The sequence below is a fragment of the Leptopilina heterotoma genome, unplaced genomic scaffold, assembly GCF_015476425.1.
Source record: "Leptopilina heterotoma isolate Lh14 unplaced genomic scaffold, ASM1547642v1 Lhet_43, whole genome shotgun sequence".
Taxonomy (NCBI): Eukaryota; Metazoa; Arthropoda; class Insecta; order Hymenoptera; family Figitidae; genus Leptopilina; species Leptopilina heterotoma.
In genome coordinates this window covers 1,191,897-1,209,683 of record NW_025111081.1, presented here as the reverse complement: position 1 = coordinate 1,209,683, position 17,787 = coordinate 1,191,897, and the positions used below count along the sequence as shown (strand labels likewise).

At 21.7% G+C, this 17,787-nt stretch overlaps 2 protein-coding genes across 2 annotated transcripts; both read right to left on the bottom strand.

Moving 5' to 3' along the window:
* Nucleotides 1-3,305: 3,305 nt before the first annotated feature.
* Nucleotides 3,306-10,132, bottom strand: LOC122506735 (glycerol kinase-like). Its single transcript, XM_043619054.1, has 9 exons — nucleotides 9,783-10,132; nucleotides 9,103-9,361; nucleotides 8,084-8,307; nucleotides 7,704-7,910; nucleotides 6,428-6,538; nucleotides 5,785-6,038; nucleotides 5,438-5,643; nucleotides 3,661-3,792; nucleotides 3,306-3,504 (listed from the first exon to the last, which is right to left on the bottom strand). The coding sequence occupies exons 1-9, from the start codon at nucleotides 9,855-9,857 to the stop codon at nucleotides 3,416-3,418; spliced, it is 1,557 nt and encodes a 518-aa protein (XP_043474989.1). The 5' UTR covers nucleotides 9,858-10,132; the 3' UTR covers nucleotides 3,306-3,415.
* A 4,138-nt stretch (nucleotides 10,133-14,270) lies between these two features.
* Nucleotides 14,271-16,306, bottom strand: LOC122506619. The gene is made up of 2 exons (XM_043618918.1): nucleotides 16,192-16,306; nucleotides 14,271-15,056 (listed from the first exon to the last, which is right to left on the bottom strand). The coding sequence occupies exon 2, from the start codon at nucleotides 15,038-15,040 to the stop codon at nucleotides 14,303-14,305; it is 738 nt and encodes a 245-aa protein (XP_043474853.1). The 5' UTR covers nucleotides 15,041-15,056; nucleotides 16,192-16,306; the 3' UTR covers nucleotides 14,271-14,302.
* Between the last annotated feature and the right edge of the window lie 1,481 nt (nucleotides 16,307-17,787).

The window sequence follows — 17,787 nt, the reverse complement described above, 5'->3', positions numbered from 1 at the left end:
CATTTACTTTTATTAGAATAATCAGTGTTTTGAAGTAATTTAATTAAATAATTCTGTATAGTGGTTTTGCTTTCCTAATTTTTAAACATTCTTTAAAATAACTGTAAATAATGACCATTTATAATCTAAAGTACTTTATTGTAAGGAAAATAATTTGGACGTTCTAACCTATAAATGATAACACATGTATATGTGATCTATAAGAAAAATTGTTAAAAAATATTGCGATTTCTATATATTTTATTGTAACTCTTGAATTAAAATTTTTTTCTCAAGTGTAAAGCACAACACAGTTTAAAAATCAGAAGTTGTCTATTCTTGTAGTAATTAGAATACGCTAATGATAAAAATAAGCATCATGACAAAGCAAAACCACTTGAGATTAATAGTATACACATATTACATATAGATGAATAGAAACTAAACCACTGATTTCTAATTTAAATATAATGACATATGTTACAAATATTAAAACTTTTGTATTGCATCCTAAAAGTCAGCTTTTCAACAAAAAATCATTGCACCATGTGCACTGGAGGCATATGTCATTGACAACTGTAAAGTAAATTAGGTTATGTTCGCATTACCACGCAGAGTACGGTGTACCGGTATGGTACTTGTATCGTACTAATATGCTGTATTTTCATAAATGACAGTACAACGTAATGGTATTATACTAGCCTCATACTTTTATGGAGTACTTTTATTTTACAATTTTAGTCGTACGACATACCGTCGTTATACTGGTACCGTACCAATACCCACTACTATAAATTTCTCTCCGTGTAGGTTATATTTCAATTTATGGTTTCTTTTAACAATTGGAAACACTTTGACTTTTGTTCGGAAAAAGTATTTTTTTTGAAAGATTAAAGTTGACTGATAAGAAGAATAAAATTTAAACTGCCTTTTTCACGGCGCAATGTGTGAGCGATAAAAATGTTGTGTGAACGAATTGTATAAATAAAAGATTAAAATTGAAAATAAACAAAAATTTTATTATTTATTACAATTATTGCATATCTTATAATAGTAAATTATTACAATTAAGTACCATGGAGAAACATTTTAAATTATTTCATAAGTACATTTTTTCCAATTTTCCTAATTATAAATATACTTATATTAATTACAATATAAAAAATTAAAATAAATTAAAAATTTCGAGATAAGTAGAGGAGTAAATTAAAATTTATTCCTGCACTGAAGAAAAACTGTTTAATAAATTAAATGAAATATAAATATTATTTTTCATATGGTATTTCAAAAGAGAAATAAATAAAATAGTAAATAAAAATAAAAAAAAATTCTGAAATATTAAAAATTCGTTGACTTTAATAATATATTTAATTTTACGAAAATTCACAACCTTGCATTTCTCTAAAATATTAAATAATATCATTTTTAGTGCCTATCGGATGTAAATAATTATTATACACTATACAAAAGAATCACAATTTACATATTGTAAAAATCACGAGCTCAAAATATTTTAACCCCTTCACAGTGTTTGACGTCTATACACGGAGAGAGAATATATATTAAATTTTGTAAAAATATTTTCAAATTGGGGAAAAAGTGCGACAAAGCGAAATTTTGATATAAAAAATACTAAACTTTAAAAAAACTTATGTGAAATTTAGTATAATTATATCAAATATCAAGAATATTAATTAAATTCTAATATAACTTTAATAAATTTTACAAACCTTTTTTTAAAGTTTAGTATTTTCTATATCAAAATTTCGCTTTGTTGCACTTTTTCCCCAATTTGTAAAATACTTTTACAAAATTTAATATATATTCTCTCTCCGTGTAGAGGCAAAAATAATTCGTGCCCCCAGTGTGTATGACCGCTATAGCGGCATCGAAAAAAAGGTATATAAAAGTTAACGAATCTTGCCATAAATGCCTACTCGGGGGTTTTCGAGGTCGCTGAATCCAAATCCGTTATTGAAAATTTTAAATTCAAAATGGCGACCCAAAATTTTTTTTAAGTTTACGAATTTGGCTGAAAATTCTCATTCGGGGGTTTTTGAGGTCTCTAAATCCAAATATTTAGTCAAAAATTACAAATTCAAAATGGCGGCTCCAAAATGGCGACCAAAAAAAATTTAAAAGTTTACGGATTTGACTAAAAATGTTTACTTGGGTATTTTTGGGGTCGCTGAATTCGAATATTTGGTTAAAATTTTTAAATTCAAAATGGCGGCTTCAAAATGGTGACCAAAAATTTTTTCAAGTTTACGAATTTGTCTGAAAATGTTCATTCGGGGGTTTTTGAGGTCTCTAAATCCAAATATTTAATCAAAAATTAAAAATTCAAAATGGCGGCTCCAAAAAAATTTAAAGTTCTTAAATTAGTTCTTAAAACTTAAAGCAGAGGAACTAATATGTCCGATGTTTTAAAACATGGTGAAATACTCAAAATCAATCAATATTAAAAAATTTAAGAATAGAAATTAAATTAAATAGTTCGTGACTCCGGATTCGACTAAGAGCGGTGTTTTAAATAGTTTGTGTAAATATATATAAATATAAAAATATAATATATGTAAAATATAATATATATACATATATAAAAATATAAACTCCAAAATACTCAAATAACTATTTATAACCACATTCGTAAACTTTTAAATTTTTAGTTGATATCTTGAAGTCGCCATTTCGAATTATAAATTTTTAACAAAATATCCTAATTCAGTGACTCCAAAAACCCCCAAATGCACATTTTTAGCCAAATCCGGAAACTTTAAAATTTTTTCGGTCGCCATTTTGAAGCCGCTATTTTGAATTTTAAAATTTTAACCAAATATTCGAAATCAGCGACCCCAAAAACCCCCAAGAGAGTATTTTTAGTCAAATACGGAAACTTTTAAATTTTTTAAGCCGCCATTTTGAATTTTTTAATTTTGATCAAATATTCGGATTCAGCGACCCCGAAAACATAAAATATAATAATATCAAGTAATTAAAAAAAAATTTTTTTTTGCACATTTTTGGCACGAAAAGCTTATTTTGACTACACTGCTAAGGGGTTAAGAGAAAAATTCGTTGATTATTATTGATGATACAAAGGCAATTTGTCGATAATATTATTATCCATATTTTTAACTATTTTTTTAAGCTTAAAAAATTGTTTCTGTTATCGAATAACATTGACAATATTATTGCATTGTTTCATTATGTATAAAAGTTTTAGAATTCTATTTATATTACTATCTCTATATAATCTATTAATATAAACTAAGTAAGCGTTTGCATTGCATGGCTAAAAAAGCCTTTCTTTTAATTATCTTCGGTGCAAAAATTTTTAAAAAATAAAAAAAGAAATTTTAAGAGAAAAATTTCTTTTGCTCTCCTAACAATATCTAATTTATTCGTGATTAGGAATAGAAAGAATTTTCTGTTTTTAACTATCGTGAATTGGAGCTGTTGCTGTGTCCCAACTCATTGAGCGTTCGACTGCGGCTTTCCATTTTGAATAACGCAGATCTCGTTCTTAAAAAGTGAAAAATTTTTAGTTCATAGTTTTTAACAATAATATAAAATATAATTATAATATAAAATAAATAATAATAAAATTTCAAATTCAATTAAGTTTAAAGTAATATTAAATTAAATATGTATAGAAAAAATTATTTTTTTATATTTTACCGTCTTCTCCAATTTGAGGGGAGAATTTCGTAATTTGTGATGCATCGACATCAGTGATTTCTATGAGATTTGCTCCAATACCCGCCAATATTGCTGCACCCAAAGCTGTTGTTTCAAACATTTTTGGACGCACTGAAAAACGAAAAAAAATATACTTTATAATAATTTAATGTTAACAACATTATTTTAATATATTGAAGAAAAATATTTGATTTATAATTTATTTTTAATTAAATTTTATTTTTATAGATTTCCTAAACACAGAATAATTATTTTTTAAAACTTTTTAATAATGTTTTAACTTGCAAAATTATCCTCATATTATTTTACATTATATTATAAGTAAATAATTAATGGATAAGTTAAAATTAGTTTTTTTACTATACAAGTATTTTGTATTTTGTTGTCTAAAAAATTATTATTTAAAATGAGACCATTTAGTAAAATTATTAAAATTTTAAACAAAATTTAGAAGTTATTTAACTTTATCCTTTTTCAATTAATTTATATCCTAGAAATTATTTTAGTTTTACAAAATATGGAATTCTTTGTTTAAAAAGTTTAATATGTAAGCATTTTTTGACTTTTTATATTCAATTAAAATTTTTATTAAAAAAATTATTTTTAAATTTAAAATGAAAGTCTGAAGTAACAATTTCTTCGAAATTTAATTTTCCTTGAACAGCAATGAAAGTTTAACAGCAATATATATGTAGTAATTGAACCAAATTTATCGGATTCACTTGAAATTACAAAGTTTCTAATTTTAAAAATTTTAAATTTAATTAAAATTTAAAATCCAATCTGTCGCGGACTTTTTTTTAATTTATCGGATTCAGTGATTTTTGGGTGAATTTTGGTAAAGTTTCAAAATTATTAATTGCTATGTGAGTCAAAACGCGTCAACCGTAAATAAATTTTTTTTATAGTTTTAGAAAAGTCAAAACATTTATGAAAATCTGTAGTTCACAGCAAACCAAAAAAACATTTTCAAAATTTTAAATATTTATACCTTTTTTTATAATAAAAATTTTTTGCATTATTTAAGAAAAAAATTAATAACTCATTACTGTTTTGCTAGAAATTAATGGCAAGTTTTTTGGTAGTGATTGAATATCCACTCTTTTAAATAAACTTAATTGTGAAAAAAAATTTTGAAAAATTTTTTTTCACAAATTTTTTTCATGTCAAGTGTTTCATTTTCACCACCTCCGTGGAGTTAGTTTTCTTTTTTTCTTAAGAGAACCTTATCTAACCTCAAATTTTTCGTTAATTATTCATTTTACGTATTTCATGTCAAGTGTTTCATTTTCACCACCTCCGTGGAGCTGGTTTTCCTTAAGAAAACCTTACCTAACCTCAAATTCTTCGTTGGTGTTGGTTAATTATTTATTTACGTATTTCATGTCAAGTGTTTCATTTTCATCACCTCCGTTAATTTGTTTGTCTCTACTATAAGGAAACTTAACTGGCAGATGTTCGTGAATGATTTTAAAACATTTGTTTTTGTAGTAAGAAAAAAATTACTAATGATGTACTGATAAATTTCATTAACGTTATTAAAGTATTTCATGTCAAGTGTTTCACTTTTGCCTGCTTTTGCCTCCGCTGTGGAGTGTTCGGTTTCTTCACTTCCAATCCAAATTGTGTAACAACGGTCGATAAAGTAGAACATAAAAAAAAGAATTAAGTGGGAAAATTTTGATTCTTGTTTTTTGAAAAAATAAAAATTTTATCTTTTGTATGTAAAATGTTTTCTCCTCTTGTTTATACTCACCAACATGAATTCCAGTAATATCGGCTTGCAATTGCATCAATAAATCATTGACAGTCATTCCGCCGTCTACTTGTAGTGTTGTCAATTTCGTTCCCGAATCTTTTACCATTGCCTCAAGTATATCGCGCGTTTGAAAACAAACGGCTTCTAGAGCAGCGCGAATAATGTGATATTGCTGTGTATCTTCTGTGATACCACAAATTACACTGTAAATAAATTTATTTTTAAAAAATATTTTTTATTAAAAAAATTTATTTTTAAAAAAATATTTTTTTTTACAAAATATTTTTTTATATAATATGATAATTAAAAAAAAAGATATTGAATTTAAAAAATATAAAACAAACCCTCGCGCGTCTTGTTGCCAATAGGGAGCGTACAATCCGGAAAAAGCTGGAACAAAATAAACATCGCCAGAGCAACGAACTCGTTCCGCTAAATCTTGCGATTGTGTGATATTGCTGAGCATTTGCATATTATCTCGCAACCAAGATAAAGCAGCTCCAGCCACAGCGACTGAACCCTCAAGTGCATAAATTGCCGGATTCTTTCCCAATTTATATGCCACTGTTGTTATTAATCCGTGATTTGAATCCACCTTCTGAAAACAAAAATTATTTAAAACAAAAAATAATAATTATCATTGTGTAAGTAATTGAAAATTTCTTGTATAATTAAAAAAAATTATAAATAATAAAAAAAATGAATGATATAAATAATAAATTATAAATTTCATTTTCTATTAAAAATTAAAAACAAAAAAATTTAATTTGTTTAAAAAAATATTTTTTTATTTTATTTTTTTATTTATTTCTGTAATTATTTTTCTATTTATTTATTTATTTTTATTATTTTATTTATATTTATAGTTATATTTATTTTATTCAATTATTTTTGTAATCTTTAAGGTATTACAAAAAGTTAAAATGATTAAATATAAAATAATTTATTCATTTAATAAATATAATTAATAAATTTTGAAATAATTACCACATTTCCGGTATTGTAGAGTAAAAAACATCCAGTTCCATATGTCGCTTTCGCTTGTCCGGGTTTTAAGCACAATTGACCAAGTAAAGCTCCTTGTTGATCTCCTACACACTATAATTAAAAATATTTTTTTTCTATTTTTTATTTTTGTTAATTTAATTTATTCATTTATTTGTTAATTTTTTATTTGTTTGTTTATTTATTTATATAATTATTTGTTTTTTATTTGCTTGTTTGATAACATCTTTGATTTGTTTGATGATTTATTCCATTAACAATTTGTTAATTTAGATTTTTGCTTTTTGTTCATTTAATTATTTAATTATTCGTTTAATTCGTCATTTAATTATTTGTTTTGTTAATTTATTTGTTCTTTTTTTGTTTATATATTGAATTAATAATTTATTTATTAAGAAATTTATTAACAATTTGTTTATTTGGTGAAATAACAATTTTTAATTTCAATTTTAATTAACAATTTTAATTAACAAAAATTAATTTAGTTTACACTTTTGTTCATGTTTGGTTTAATTATTTACTTATTTATTTATTAATTTGCTTTTATTCATTTATTTATTTCTTTATTTGCTTACTGTTTATTTGCTTATTAATTATTTAATTAGTTGTTTGTTAACTTTCTTTTATTTGTTTATTGAATTAACAATTTGTTTATTTATTAGTTTACACTTTTGTTTATGTTTGTTTATTTATTGATATAATTATTTATTTGGTTGTTTGATTACTTTTTTGTTTGTGTTTAGTTTACTTATTTATTTTCTTACTTGTTTACTAATTTATATTTTACTCATTTGTTTATTTATTTGTTTATTTGCTTATTAGTTTGTTTTTTGTTTATTGATTTTAGTTTCATTATTTATTTGTTTATTTATTTATTTATCTATATAATTTATTTTTTTTGTTTACTTATTTGTTTATGTATTTTTTGTTTACTTATTTGTTTATGTATTTTTTGTTTACTTAATTGTTTATGTACTTTTTGTTTATTTAATTTATATTTACATTCTTGTTTATTTATTTATTTGCGTACTATTTTTTTTTTTTATTTAATTATTTACAGATTAAGGGTACGTTTACAGCTCTGCATATAGGTTGCCATGGTAACGTGAAAGAGTGAGAGAGATAAAACAATTTCCTATCTCTCTCACTCTTGTACGTTACCATGGCAACCTGCATGCAGAGCTATGAACGTACGATTATTTGCTTATTTTTTCATACTTATAATAAATAATAGTAATTACACGAACAAAAAACTCACCCCTGAAATTGGGATTCCCGAAAGTACATTTGGACTTTCAATTAGAGCATAAAATTCCGCACTTGAACGTATTTGCGGTAGAATGTGTTGGGGAACTTCAAAAAAGTTACAAAGTAACGGATCCCATTTTAATGTTTCAATATTCATTAACATTGTTCTTGAAGCATTTGAAACGTCTGTTGCGTGCAATTTTCCCTGAGTGAGATTCTGTATTTTTTTTTAAAGAAAAATTTGTAAATTATTCAAATTTTAAATAAAAAGTAACAAAAATTTATTTTAAATTTCGCGCGCCTTTCTATTGCAACACGAGAAAAAATTCTACATTATCGACGCAACATAGATTAGAAACTCAAAGAAGAAAAGCAAATATTTTTTTTTACCCATATTAGCCATGTATCGACAGTTCCAAAGGCACATGTCTCATTTTGTACGGCCTGCTTTATTTTCGGTACATTATCAATTAGCCAACGAATTTTCAGTGCACTAAAATATGGTGACATTGGTAATCCACAAATTGGCTTTAGATAATTTTTATTTCTCGATTTATTTGGAATTTTATCTTGAACATCCTCCAATGTTGTTGTTGTTCTCATGTCGAGCCAAACTAAATGATAATTACGAAATTTTTTTTAATTTGACAGCAAATATTTTTTTTTCTAAATTAAGGTGAAGAATGTTACAAAATGGCGGATCCAATGTGGCGGATAATGACTAAAAATTCATGAAAATTGCTTGAAACTAGTTACTCGGGGGTTTTTGGGGTCACTGATTACGATTCTAATGTCGGATTTAAAAAATTCAAAATGGTGAATCCAATATGGCGGAAGTACTTTTAAAAATTCATTAAATTCGTTTGAAACTCGTTACTCGGGGGTTTTTGGGGTCGCTGATTACGAATTTGACATTGAATTTTAAAAATACAAAATGGCGGATCCAATATGGCGGAGAATTATTAAAAATTGATCAAATTCGCATGAAACTCGTTACTCGGGGGTTTTTGGGATCGCTGATTACGAATCCGATATTCGATTTTAAAAATTCAAAATAGTGGATCCAATATGGCGGAAGTATTTTTAAAAATTCATCAAATTCGTTTGAAACTCGTTGTTCGGGGGTTTTCGGGGTCGCTGATTACGAATCCGGTGTTAGTTTTTTAAAATTCAAAATAGCGGATCCAATATGGCGGACAAAAATTTAAAGTCATTGGATTTTGTTGAAATTTGTTACTCGGGGGTTTTCGGGGTCACTGATTACGAATCTGACATTGAATTTTAAAAATACAAAATAGCGGCTACAATATGGCGGAGAATTGTTAAAAATTGATCAAATTCGCTTAAAACTCGTTACTTCGGGGTATTTTTTTTTTGTATCTAAACATGAATCAAATAATTTTGTTTACCAATTGCATTGTGTAAAGGTTCGCCGGTATTTTTATCCCAAACAAGAGTTGTTTCACGTTGATTTGTAATTCCAATTGCTTTAATATCTGATTTTGACAAACCCACGTCTTTTAATTTATTCATTGTCACTTTTATACAATCCATAACAGCTTGTAGTATTTCCTTTGGATCCTGTTCGACCCATCCTTCCTGGGGATATTTTTGCTTTATTTCTATTTGATGCGATACCACAACTTTTCTTCGTAAAACATCGAAAATCTATAAGAAAAGATGAAAATAGAAAATTTTTTTTAAAAAATTACAAAAAAGTTATTAAAAAATCGAGAAAAAAATAATTTTTGTTAACAAAAAAATTATTCAAAAAATTTTTAAAAAAATTCTATTACTAAAAAATAGGTAAAAAAATTTTTTAAATAATTTTTGAATTTTATTTTTATATTAAAAAATATAATGTATAATTTTTAATAATTTTGAAAAAAAAAATTTTTTTTTAGCTTTAAAAATAGGTCAAGGAAGTGGAAAATTTAAAAATATATATATATGAAAAAAAAATTGCCTTTGTAATAAGTGAATAATGACTATGACGATAATTGTATATACCTATATACTTATAATTGCGCGTGTGTCACAAAAATGATGCCAAAAAAATAAAATTAAAATTAATCAGTCAAAATTTTACCAAAAATCGAGCACTGCTAGTTCCTTCATCAATAGCACCAATAAAGGGTCCATTTTTCCAAATATTTTCTGTCATAATTTCCTTTTTTTTTCTCAAAACAATTATTTCAAAGAATACTTTTCTTTTTCTTTTTATAATACAAAAGAATCGTTTCACTCAGTTCCAATACACAATGACCGACTTTTAACCTTTCGACTACTTGTCGAAATAAGTTATGTAATTGCAAAAATAAATAAATAAAACCCTATATGATTTCTATTGAGAAATTTTTACAGTTAACTCTCAAAATAAAAAATAGATTTTCATTTGAAATTTCGTAAAAATAATAAAATTTTTAAAAAAATAATTATTTAACCTTAAAAAATTGGATAAAATTTATTAAAATTTATCGAGAAATTTCTCATTGTCTTTCTTTTCTTGTCACTGAATTTTTTCACGATTAAAAGTTTATTTAATTTTTAAATTTGTATTTTTTTATTTACTAAAAATGTTTATGGACGTGATTGTAAAGTAACATATGTATATATATATATATATTTATACATATGTTTCATAGTGATTAAAACGTGACATTAGCAGACGATGTATATTTCTATGATTTTCGTTTTGATTGGTTGGAATTGTACGAGGGGGAAAATTTTAAATATTTTAAGAAAAAAGCTAATATTTTATTGTTAAAAAAATAATATAATTATAAATTATTATTGAATGAGATATATTTTGAATATTTTATTTGCTTTTTTCTTTTATTCGTTTTTTTGTATTATTTTGGTGAAATTGAAAAAATGTTTTTCAAACTGATTGGTATGAACGATTTCTACGTTGCCGCACTAGTGACAGGGTTGGCAGCATTGGAGTCTATTCCTCCGGAGACAAGTTCACTGTCTTTGAGAGGAAATTGCGGGAATCGTCATTGTTGTCATTTTTTTACTTTTCAAGATATTTTTGTTTTCGATTCCGTTTATTAGTATTAAAGTGTAAAACTAAGGTTTTTTAATTTCCGTTTGTAATTATTTTGTAAGAAATAAGAATCCACGCCTTAAAATAAGTTGAACAAAGTTCGATTTTTCTTTGAGGTTAAAAATTATTGTTTTTTAATTTTTGTTATTAGAGTTTTAGTAAATGTTAAAAAATATTTTTCTTTATGAACAAATTTCTTGCAAGGCAATTAATTTTATTTAGTTACATTATTAAATGTTTCTTTAATTTTCGTTTGTAATAAAATTTTTCCACAAAATTATAAATTTTATGCCTCAAAGAAATAGTCACGAATTTCTCTTTTATTATTATTATTATTCTAATAACATTTTTTGTATTATTATACACATAATATATTTTAACAATAATAATTGTAATAATAATAATACTAAATTACTATTATTCTTTTTAATTACTTTTTAAAATTTTTTTTGAGGTCATTTTGTATATTAAAATCAAAAACAATTTTTCATCGTCACATTTGTTTTGTTTATTTCACACAGTTAAAAAATGAAAAATATTTTTACAGATTCATTAAAAATTTCTCTTTAACTTCTACATTTAATTCTCTTTTCATTTAAAAAAAAAAATTTTTTGGTATTTTTTTTTCTATAAAATCATTATAAAGTACAATTCTGACAATTAAAACTAAAACAATTTTTTTCGTTGCTCAATGTTGATTAAAAATTCACGTTCATGTAGATTATTCAAAAATTACAATAAGTCAGTAAAATCCTCTTCATTTCCTAAAAAAAATAATTGAAAGAAAATTATTCAGAATAAATTCCAACCTCGGATATGACTTTTTCGACTTTTTTCGACTATTTTCAAACAAATGTAACTTTTATCAACTTATATATTTATATTTATAGAAAAATTTATTTTTGAATAATTTTTCTAATTAAATTTTTGAAATATACAATTAAAAATATTTTGAATAAATGAAATTTTGTAAAATTTAGTAGAAATTATTTTTTCAAGTATTTTATTACAATTTTAAAAAATTAATTTTTAAAGAATTTTAATTTGAAAATATTTTAGAAATAATTGAATTCTCAAAAATTTTAATGAATAATCTTCAAGTGTAAATTCAATAAAAGTGAAAATGAATGAAAATTAGGTTCTAAAAATAATATTAAAATAGTTTTGAAAAAAGTAATTCTCCGAATTTTTTCTTTCTAATTTTTTAAAATCCACTTATATTTCCAATATTTTTAATACTTCCGAAAATTCAAATACATACACAAAATAATAATATTAAAATTTTTTAGAATTATTTTTAATATTTTGGAGAAAATAATCATATTCAAAATTTTTAATTAAAATTCTTCAAAAAATTATTTTTTTTTAAATAATACAAAAATTCTTTAATAATTTTCGAAAAATTACATTACAATATTTATAAAAAAGTAATTCTAAGAATTGTTTTATCATAATTTTTTAAAATTTAAATACCTTCGAACAAAGTACATTAAAATTTTTAAAAATTTACCATTATGGAATTTTTGAGAAATCAAATAATTAAAATTCTTCAAAAATTTGATTATTTTTTTTATATATTTATTAAAAACTCCATTATTTTTAAAAGATTTTATCAAATTTCAATAACTTTTTCAAAGATTTGCCTATAATTAAAAACTATTTTTGAAAAGATGTTACCAAATTTCAATTTTTTGGACAAAAATTATTTAGAAATTAGAAATATTTTTAAGAAGTTAATTTTTCGAATTTCTTTATTAAAATTTTTGAAAATTTATTTTTGAATTATTTTTCTAATTAAATTTTTCAAATATTTTGTAAAATTTAATGGAAAATAAATCATTTTTTAAGTATTTTATTACAATGTTTAAATATTAACTTAATTTAAAGAATATTTTAATTGAAAATTTTGTAAATAATTGAATTCTCAAAAATTTTAATGAATAATCTTCAAGTGTAAATTCAATAAAAATGAAAATGAATGCAAATTAGATTCTAAAAATAATATTAAAATAGTTTTAAAAAAAAGTAATTCTCTGAATTATTTCATTCTAATTTTTTTTTAAATTCACTTATTTTCAATATTTTCAATATTTCCGAAAATTCAAGCACATACACAATATAATAACATTAAAATTTTTAAAAATTATTTATAACATTTTGAAAAAAATTATCATATGTTTAAAATTTTTAATTAAAATTCTTCAAAAAATTATTTTTTTTTAAATAATACAAAAATTCTTCAATAATTTTCGAAAAATTACATTACAATATTTATAAAAAAAACTAATACTCGTTTTATCATAATTTTTTAAGATTCAATTACCTTCGAACAAAGAAAATTAACATTTTAAAAAATTTACCATTATGGAATTTCTGAGAAATCAAATAATTAAAATTCTTTAAAAATTTAATTATTTTTTAATATATTTTTTAGAAAACTCAATTATTTTTAAAAGATTTTTTATCAAATTTTAATTATTTTTCAAAGATTTTACTAAATTTAAATTATTTTTTAAAAGATTTTACCAATTTTTTTTTTTACATTTTTTAATTGAATGTAATTGTAAAACTATTGTCTTTCAAAAATGATTTATAAATATTTGAAAAAAGTTAATTTTACGAATTTTTTTATTCAAGTTTTTGAAAATATTCTACCTTTAATATATTTAAAAAGAAAAGTGAACGGTTTCAATTATTATAAAAAAAATTGAATTTTTGTATTTAAATAATTGCGAATTCTCGAAGAAATTTCGAAAAATTATTAAAAATTGACATAAATAATTTGATTTAGAGATGAAGTTTTGTTAAAAATTGTAGAAAATAATTGAATTTTCGAAAGGGTTATAGTTTTAAATTTTAGAAATTATTAAATTTCAGAAGTTTAATTTTTTTAAATTTTATTTCCGGTGAAAAAAGAAATAAGAAGTTTATTTAAATATTTATTTAGCAAAATTATTCAATTTTTGATTAATTGAGTTTAAAAATCAGTGAAGAATAAGGGAAATACAAAATTAAATTTTTGTGACAGCAATAAATTAAATAAACGACTTTTTCGACTTTTTTTCAATTTTTAATTGACTAAGGGGAATTTTTTTTGTTCGTTAAAGTCAATCCGAGGCCTGTAAATATAAAAAAATTAATTTTATTATTATTAATATTATTAATAATATTAATTATAATAAAAATAATAAAGATCTTAAACTTTTTTGTTAGGCCTCATGGCCTAATAATTTAAATAATAAGAAAAAAAAATTAAATTTAAAAAAAAATTTTTAAAAAAATTGTAAATAACATTAATTATAATAATTTTATTATTAATATTATTAAGTATGTAATAATTTTATTATTATTTTTACAAATATTATTAATATTAATATTATTTAACAGTTAAAATTAAACTAATTTTAAAATTGTGCTACAAAATTTCATTTGCATAGTTAAAAATACAGTAAAAAAATTAGATGATTGAATAATGAATCTTGTAGAATTTTGTTTAAAGTTAAAAATATTAAATATCAATTTACCTCAAATTTCTATTTTCAAAAAATCGTTAATTCTTCTCAGTAACTTTTAGTTGTAACTTCCTCGATATCTTCAGTTGTGACTTCCTCGATATCTTCAGTTGTAGCTTCCTCAATATCTTCAGTTATAGCTTCCTCAATAGCTTCAGTTGTAGCTTCCTCAATAGCTTCAGTTATAGCTTCCTCAATAGCTTCAGTTGTAACTTCCTTAATAGCTTCAGTTATAATTTCCTCGATATCTTCAGTTTTAACTTTCACTTCACTTGCAATCATAGCTTTCGCAATATCTTCAGCTTTAATTATAACGGCATCGCCAACGTAAACTTCTTCAACATCTGCAGCAATTGTCTCTTCTTCTTCTTCATCATCCTCATCATCATAATTAGTTTTACTTTCTTCAGCAATTTTTTTTAATTCGGGTTGAGTAAGATTTTCATCATCAACATCATTCACATCAAATATGGTGATAATTGATCGTTTAACGATAATTTTTTCTGTCTTATTTTTAGTTGAATTTAATGCAAATTTAGCATCAATTTCATGATGATCCATAATTACTGTTGGTTTTGTCATTTCATTTTTAATAATATTTTCGGTTGCTTTTTCAATGGGCATTTCTTCTGTTGTTGTAATAGTGTCACTATCATTGGTATTGATGGTGATGATGGTTGTTGGTGGAAGCATTGTTGTAGTATTTGATTCAATTGCCATCGGTAGAGTCAACACGGTTTTTACTGCTAGTAAGCAGATCGTCAATATCAACATTTTTTTCAACATTTTTGATAATAAAAATCTGGAAATAAAAATATTTTTTTTTTGTTAAAAAAGAAAAAATCTGTTATTGATGAAGATACAAAAATTTTTTTTTATAATTTCTAAACAATTTTTTCTTGTACTTTTTGTAATTTTTTTTCTTTACATTGTTAAATGGTTTTACAATTTCCGTTTGTAATAATTTATCAGGAGAGGAAAAAATACTTTTTTTCTTCACAAAAAAATTTGCTAAACATTTAATTTTTTTAAACGATTTTTTAATTTCCGTTTGTAATCAATTTTTTTGTGAGCAAAATAGACTTGAAAAAAATTAATTTTTTTGAATTGAATTTTTATGGTTTTTTAATTTTTGTTTGTAATAAATATATTAATATTAGTAATATCTATTAATAAATATTGATTAAATTTAAGAAACAAGAAATAAAAATCAAAAAATAATTTTTAATAATTTTTAATAAAAAAAAATAAATAAAAATTATAGTGGAAAAATATTAAAATTAAAATCATAAAATTGCGAAAGAAATCTTAATAGTAAATTAAAAATGTAATAAAATTATAAATCAGAGAATTGAAGAATAAAAAAATTAATAATATTTCTATAAAGAATAATTCAAAGATTATTAAAAAAAAATAACATTAATTTTATTAATTTTCTTGATATTGAAAAATATTCAAAAAAATTTTATCAAAACAAATTGAAATAGTCTAAAATTTTGGGCAAAGCATTGAAAGTTAATTTTGTTTAATTATATTCTATTATCAAACTCATTATTGAATTGACCTTGAGAAAGAAAATTTCTATTTCAAAATTATTCAATCACTTAATTATAATAAATATAAAAGAAAACAAAATATTTTATATTTATTTTTTAAACAAATTATCTAATATAAAATAAAAGAACAAAAAGGAAAATTTTTAATTGTTAATAAAATTTTTATTCAAGAAGAAAAAATTTCACCGCGAAATTAGAGAAAACAAAAATATCACTATCAATAAAAAATAAAATAATAAAAATAAATAAAAATCAAAATAATGAAAATTATAAAATATATTTGTTAGATTAAATTATTTAATTTTATTGTAAAAATAAATAATTTTCAAAAAGAAAGAGAAAAATAGTAAAAAAAAAATGATTAAAAAGAAATTAACTTACTTTTCTTCTAATTTTAATGAACAAGCAAGAATACTGTTTATTCGTTGATGGCTGGATCAAATTTAAAATCGAAATTCAAAGTAATTGACGATTTACGATATTTTTCTTATCCCCACCAATAAATAAGAGGGGGGGGAGAGGAAACAAATTTAGAGATATTTATAAATTTAAAAATTCGAATCCAAAAAAAAAATTTGAATTGCTTAAAATTTTTTTTTTAAATTAATTAATTTAAACAAAATAAATAAATATTGGTAATTAATAAATAATATTTGTTACATAAAATTGAAAAAATGAAAATAATGGACAGGAATTTATAATAAAATAAATAATCAAAATTTTACTATTGTTAGATTGTAATTATTATTATAAATAATTTATCAATTAATAATTGATTATTAAATAATAATTAATTAATTAATAATATAAATTTTCTTTTTATTTAAAAAAGTAAAATTCTTTTTTACAATTTGAGAATATTTCATTAAATAAAAACAAATTTTGGGGTAGGGGTAATTATATTATTTTTCTTGTTAAATATTTTTAAATTTATTTAACCCCCCCCCTCTTAATTTAAATAAAAAATTTCAATTTTTTTTATTTAACTATAAAATAATTATTGTCGTTTTTAAAAAATATTATTATATAATAAAATACATCATCATTTTTTATTGAAAAGAAATTATTTCCTCCTTAATTTGAAATAAAAATTATTATCATTATTTGAAAAAATTATTTTTATAAAAAATTATATTCATTTTCCAATAAATAAATTTAATAAATCAACTGATAATAAAAAATATAATTTCGAAATAATTAAAAGAAAAAATTTCTATTGTTTCGAAAAAAGAAAATTTTATTTTTTTATTTATTTTATAAAAAATAAATACCTAAATAAATAAATTTATTGAGTAATACAAAAAACAAATTAAAATTTATTTATATAAAACAAATTCTTGAAATTAGTTTTATATTTATATAAAAAAAATTAAAAATTTTTTTTTAATAAATAAATTTGAAAAAAAAATTTCTTTTTCGCTTTATGAATTATTTTTTGTTTAAAAAAAATTTAGTGCCGAATTTTTTTCAAATGTTTTGCTCTATTAATTTCAATTTGTGATATAAAAAAAAAATTTATTCGCTACGAATGAACTTGAGTCGAATTCTTTATATTTTTCAATTCATATTTGTTTTGCTCCAATAATTTTTCTCCTCTTGTATAAAAATTTTTATTTTCAAGAAGAAAACCAAAATTTTTAAACGTTAATCTCGATCAAAAATTTATTTAAAATTTGGAAGAAAAGAAAAAATTTAAATAAATAAAAATAAATTTCATTTTACTTTTCTTTATGAAAATTAAAAAAAAATTTTTTTGAAGAAATTTCAATTATAAAGAAATAAATTTATTATGAACAAAATATTTATAAAAAAGTGTTTTTTAATTATTTGCAGTAAAATTGAAAATTTAGAAATATTTATAAAAAAATTAATTAAAAAAAATAAATAAATTTTATAATTTGAAATGGCATTGAAATCATAATGAATAAAATGGAAAAAATTAGTTTAAAATTATAATATGAAATTAAAAGTATAATT

Coding starts and splice junctions, on each gene's coding strand:
- LOC122506735 (XM_043619054.1), bottom strand. CDS start 9,857: ATGACAGAAAATATTTGGAAAAATGGACCCTTTATTGGTGCTATTGAT. Junction 6,539..7,703: donor CGGGAATCCCAATTTCAGGG/GTGAGTTTTTTG, acceptor TTTTAATTATAG/TGTGTAGGAGATCAACAAGG. Junction 3,793..5,437: donor TATTACTGGAATTCATGTTG/GTGAGTATAAAC, acceptor TTCGTTTTTCAG/TGCGTCCAAAAATGTTTGAA.
- LOC122506619 (XM_043618918.1), bottom strand. CDS start 15,040: ATGTTGAAAAAAATGTTGATATTGACGATCTGCTTACTAGCAGTAAAA.